Genomic DNA, 5,595 nt, shown 5'->3' with positions numbered 1-5,595 from the left:
CGAAAGAGGAATTAATAGAAAGCGTATTTCCTCACATATATCAAAATTATTAGAACCATCAATGGCTTCAAAGTAGAGCGATTCTGGCTGCCAAGAACTTAGATGTCGATGAAATCAATTCAAAAATTCAAGCTATGCTACCTGGTAATTTAATTTCGTTACAATCCATCGACACAGTGGTAGATGAAAACGAGATTGTGAATTATCCCACTGAGTTCTTAAATTCGTTTGATTTGCCAGGACTACCACCACACAATTTACTTTTAAATGTTGGTTCACCAATCATTTTATTACACAATCTAAACCCACCAAAATTATGTAATGGAACAAGATTAGTAATTTAAAGGATTATGGGGAACTTAATTGAATCAACAATATTAAGTGGAAAATTCAGAGGAGAAAATATATTGCTTCCACGCATACCAATTATACCAACCGATGTTCCAATTCAATTCAAACGATTGCAATTTCCAATTCGTTTAGCATTTGCGATGACAATTAATAAATCTCAAGGTCAAACATTAAAAGTATGTGGACTGAATTTGGAATATCCATGTTTTTCGCATGGGCAACTATATGTTGCATGTTCCCGTGTTGGAAAACCTTCTGATCTATGTATATACGGTCAAAATGGCTTAACAAAAAATATTGTTCATGATTTAGCTTTAAGATAACATAATAGCTCATAATAAAACTGTTAATATAATATTAAAAAAACCTTTTTTCATTTAAATGTAGTGCTTATAAGGATTTGAAGTAACTTGAAAATATTCGTAACATAAGTAATGCATGTGAACTTTTTGCAGTTCAAAAGAAAAAATCAATTCAAAATAATTTTCGCATTAAAATGCTAAAGGTTAAGTTGAATAACAACAAACATTATAACTCAACTGAACTAGGAAAATTAATTGCAAGGGGAAACAACGTTCGCCGGGTCATCTAGTATATAAGTATATATTTTTTTTTTTCTTTACAAAGGTTAGATAAATTTTTTGCTCAGCTTATTATGCGTCATTAGATAAATTTCTATGCGCATGTTTATGGACATAATTTTTAAAATAGATATTAAGCTTGTGAGCTATATATATTATGATAAGTATTACAATAATATGTTAGTTGCTAAAACTACCAGTTCATGTGTTGTATTCTGGCTCTGCTGCAGGTTGTTGGTGACGTCAGTTTTTTGTTGTAGGTTGACATTCTCGTCGTTCGAAAACCATCCCATTGTCGTTGTAGTATTCTGTGTGTAAATTATAAGCGTTTTTGTAATTGGGTTTTGTGATCTTTATTTGATTTTATTTAATTTATACAATTGAATTTATACAATTTCGGTTATTGATTGTTTAATCACTTTTTTGTGTGTACCCGTGTGTTGACACGTTCGCGATCGAAAAACTAGAGACAGAATCAAACCAACGGAGTTTACTTGCAGCCAAAAAATATAACAAAAAATTGCTCATCTCGAGCGCAAAAAACAAAAGGCAATAAAAACAAGAATTAGAACCGTTGGTTTGATTACATCTTATACAGGGTTAGTTAGATAAATTAATTAACCATATATTAACCATATAAAATATTATATATGAATTATATAATATATTAGTTATAATAATTTAATTATACAATATGTGATTTACAATAGATTAAAATATAATAAAATATAATATATAAATCATATAACACATTAATTATAATAATTCTACAGAATCCTACAATATTAACAATTTGACTTTAACCGCTCTAACATCCCGCCCCCCTTGAAAGGATTTTCAATTGGTAATAGTGCGAGTTTGTGGATTGGACGGCGTATTACTCCCTTTGGGGTTTGCACATCAACAACACGAACCAAATTATCTGGACCCCTGATGCAACGCACGATTCGGCCCATCAACCAGCGTTGTGGAGGCATATTGTCTTCATGGATTAGAACCAGGGCCGCCTCGGTGATGTTAGATTGTTCTTCTGTCCATTTGGTGCGTATCTGCAGCTCATTCAGATAGTCTTTAGACCATCTGCGCTAGAAGTGATGTTTGACTGCGGTTTGACTTGGTTCAGGTAGTGTTTTGAACGGCCCACCGATAAGAAAATGTGCCGGCGTTAGCGCTTCGTAATCGCTCGGGTCACAAGAATGAGGTGTGATTGGTCGCGAATTTAAGATGGCTTCGATTTCAATCAGTGCTGTTCCAAGCTCCTCAAAGGTGAATCGAGTATTTGATAGTGTTCGATACAGATAGCCTTTCGCGCTTTTTACAGCCACTTCCCATAGACCTCCAAAGTGAGGTGCTCGGGGCGGTATAAAATTTAAATTTATGTATTGGTTGCTGCAAAAGATCTGCAGCATCACTTGATTAGACTTCTCGAAAAACATCCTTTTTAACTCTGCTAGTTTGTTGTTGGCCCCAACGAAGTTTGTGGCGTTATCGCAATATCTGATGGTAACCCTCGTCTACCGATTAACCTTTTCAGTGCTGCAATAAATGCCTCCGTAGATAAGTCTGACAAGGCTTCTAGATGAGCTGCCTTTGTAGACAAACAAACGAACACGGCTATATAGGTCTTATATGGAACCCGTCCCCGAATTCAAAGATACGTTAATATCGGACCGCAAAAATCTACCACAGTACGCGCGAATGGACGACATGGAGTGAGGCGTTCAATTGGGAGATTACCCATCATTTGATTAAGTAGTTTGGGTTTATAACGCACGCAATGAATACATGAGTGCACGACTCGGCGTGCAATTTCTCGAATATTAATTATCCAAAAGTTTAGTCGAGTAAGGGCAATTAGTGCCTTTGCGCCTGCATGATAGTTGCACAAGTGTACATGCCGAACATAAAGTTCCACAAAATAACAGTCCTTAGGCAACAGAATAGGGTGACGTTGGCCTACTGAGATGTCACTCAGCTCGAGGCACCTCCCACCTTTAGTAACGGATAACCGAATACATTGTCCAGGAAAGGATTTAGATGCTTTAATGTACCTTCGGCTGGGTTGCCTCGTTGTAGGCGTTATATATCAATTTCAAAGAATTGCTGTTGGATGACCCAAATAATACATATACATATAATAATATGCCTTTTGTAGCTGAATAGGTTGGAGGGCACATTCTCCGTTCTTCAATTTATTCTTGGTTACATGATAGAATCGCTGTACCTGCGCTATTATTCGTAGCATCTTGTTGTATGAACTATATCTTGACAATACCTGTAATACGTAGTTGTCTTCATTTGTGTTAACGAATACAACCTTTCGCGTCTCTTTATTGACTTCTTCCATATCCAGGTTGTGACATTTCAAATGCGGCCAGTATTTATCAGCGAGTAACAAAAATTCCGGCCCCGTAAACCAACAAGACTCTGTTAATTGGCGGATGTTACAGCCGCGCGACACAACATCTGCCGCGTTAGATTGGGTAGTAACGTGTCTCCATTGCCCATTTGCGGTAATATCTTGAATTTCCGCTACTCGATTGCCAACGAATGCAGACAGGGTTGATGAGTGCTGCTTCAACCAATGTAATACAATCTGTGAATCAGTCCAAAAAAACGTTTCACCCTTAAAATGCGCAAATATTGGTTGGACCTTCTGATACAGTTTGGCAAGAAGTAAGGCACCACAGAGTTCTAGTTTAGGTAGCGACTTCCGTTTGATAGGTGCCACACGGGATTTTGCAGTGAATAGCCTGACCGTCACCTTACCTGATGTATTTTGTGATCGGAGAAATATGCAGCAACCATATGCGCGTATTGAAGCGCCACAGAAACCGTGTACATCAACCTGTTGATAGTTTATTGATAGGCAGTATCTCGGCACCTTAACCGATGAAAGCGTTGTAAGATCTTGAATAAATGTTTTCCAAGCTGAGTGAAGATTTTGAGGGACTGACTCGTCCCAGTCCACACGCAAAAGCCACAATTCTTGCATCATAATTTTTGCTACGAGTATGATGGGTGCTAGTAATCCAAGTGGGTCGAATAATGAAGACGCAAGGGATAAGATGGTGCGTTTTGTTACAATATGACCTGGTTGCGCATTAAACGAAAATAGGAAAACATCTTGCATTTGGTGCCACTTGATGCCTAGGACGCTGGTGACTGTATCTGTATCAAGATTGTAGTAGTTGTAGTATCGCCGATGAAGTCATGATGGTTTGAATGCCATTTGTCAAGATCGAAGCAACCCATCTGTAAAATGGCCGTTAACTGATGTCTGATATTGGTGAGTTGATCAATGGAATCCGCTCCACCTAAGAAGTCGTCGACAAAGAACGATGATTTAATGAGTGCAGCGCCTATTGGGTATTGTGTTTCAAATTTGTCCGCCAAATACTGCAAACTCCTGGTTGATAGGAAAGGTGCTGATGCAGTACCATAAGTGACTGTATTCAATTCGTAAGTACTAACAGGATCGGACTTCGTATCTCGCCAAAAAATGTATTGGAATTTTCGATCTGGTTTATCTATCAGTATCTGTCGGTACATCTTAACAATGTCAGCCGTCAAGGCATATCGGTGCAAACGAAATTGAAGTAGCAACAAGTATAACTCCGGCTGAATTGTCGGGCCGACCAGTAGAATATCATTTAATGAACGTTGCGATGTTGTTGGACATGCCGCATAAAAAACCACCTTCAGCTTGGTCGCTTGTGCTCGACGGTTTTAAAACACAATGATGAGGGATATAATAATGTGGTTCGTTGGTTGTCGGAGTCTCAACACGCGTCATCTGTCCGAGCTCTCGATATTGTTTCATGAATTCTTGATAGTCTTGCTTTAGTGCACGATTAGATGACAAGCGCCGTTCTACAGAACAAAAACGGCGTAAGGCGATATTGTGTGTCAAACCAAGACAATCTGGCGAATCTTTGAATGGTAACCGAACGACAATTCTTCCCGTCGCATTTTGGTGCACCGTTTCACGATATAATGACTCACACGCAACATGTGCTGGTGACCATGACCTTGCAGCCGGTTGCACTTCCTCTATCTTCCACATCATTTCTAATTGATCGGAAACTGTATCTTCAACTGATAATAGGTATTTTGCTGCTGGTGATGCAAATGGCTGACCCTTGTACTTGCCAGATTCGATCCATCCTAATAGTGTTTTTTGAAGTACTGGAAGATTTTCACCTAGTTTGATTTGACCGACAGACAAAATGTCAAAGAAACTTTCAGCTCCAAGCAAAAGGTCAACGCGCTTGGATTTGAAGAATTGCTCATCGGCGAGAGGTGTATTTGGTGGAACCTTCCACGACGATATATCGATTTCAGAACTTGGTTGATATGCGGTGTGATTCGTAATACCAAAGTTTAAAGCAAGTTCAAGATTTGAATGACGAGATTTGATTGATGTGAGCGTCTGATACTTTATGTTGGTCAACGAACTACCAATACTGGAAACATGCAACCGATGTTTATGTTTTGCTAAACTAAGCTTCTTTGAAAACTCCTCCGTTATGAAGTTGACCTGAGAGCATGAATCAAGTAAGGCTCTACCCACTTGATAACTTCCCGATGAATCCTTCACTAAAACCAATGCAGTGGCTAGAATTATTTGCTCGGCCGATGACATGTTAAGATGGGAATGGCT

The 5,595-nt window shown here is 38.6% G+C and overlaps 1 protein-coding gene across 1 annotated transcript; it reads left to right on the top strand.

The window, feature by feature from the left end:
* The first annotated feature begins 325 nt into the window (after window positions 1-325).
* On the top strand, window positions 326-674 carry LOC119665728 (ATP-dependent DNA helicase PIF1-like). Its single transcript, XM_038074964.1, has one exon. It carries the CDS (start codon window positions 351-353, stop codon window positions 672-674), a length of 324 nt encoding a protein of 107 aa, XP_037930892.1. The 5' UTR covers window positions 326-350.
* The last annotated feature ends 4,921 nt before the right edge of the window (window positions 675-5,595 follow it).

This window comes from Teleopsis dalmanni, chromosome 1, assembly GCF_002237135.1.
Source record: "Teleopsis dalmanni isolate 2A chromosome 1, ASM223713v2, whole genome shotgun sequence".
NCBI classification, from domain to species: Eukaryota; Metazoa; Arthropoda; class Insecta; order Diptera; family Diopsidae; genus Teleopsis; species Teleopsis dalmanni.
Note: the sequence above shows the minus strand (reverse complement) of the source record. Positions and strands in the feature narration are given on the sequence as shown.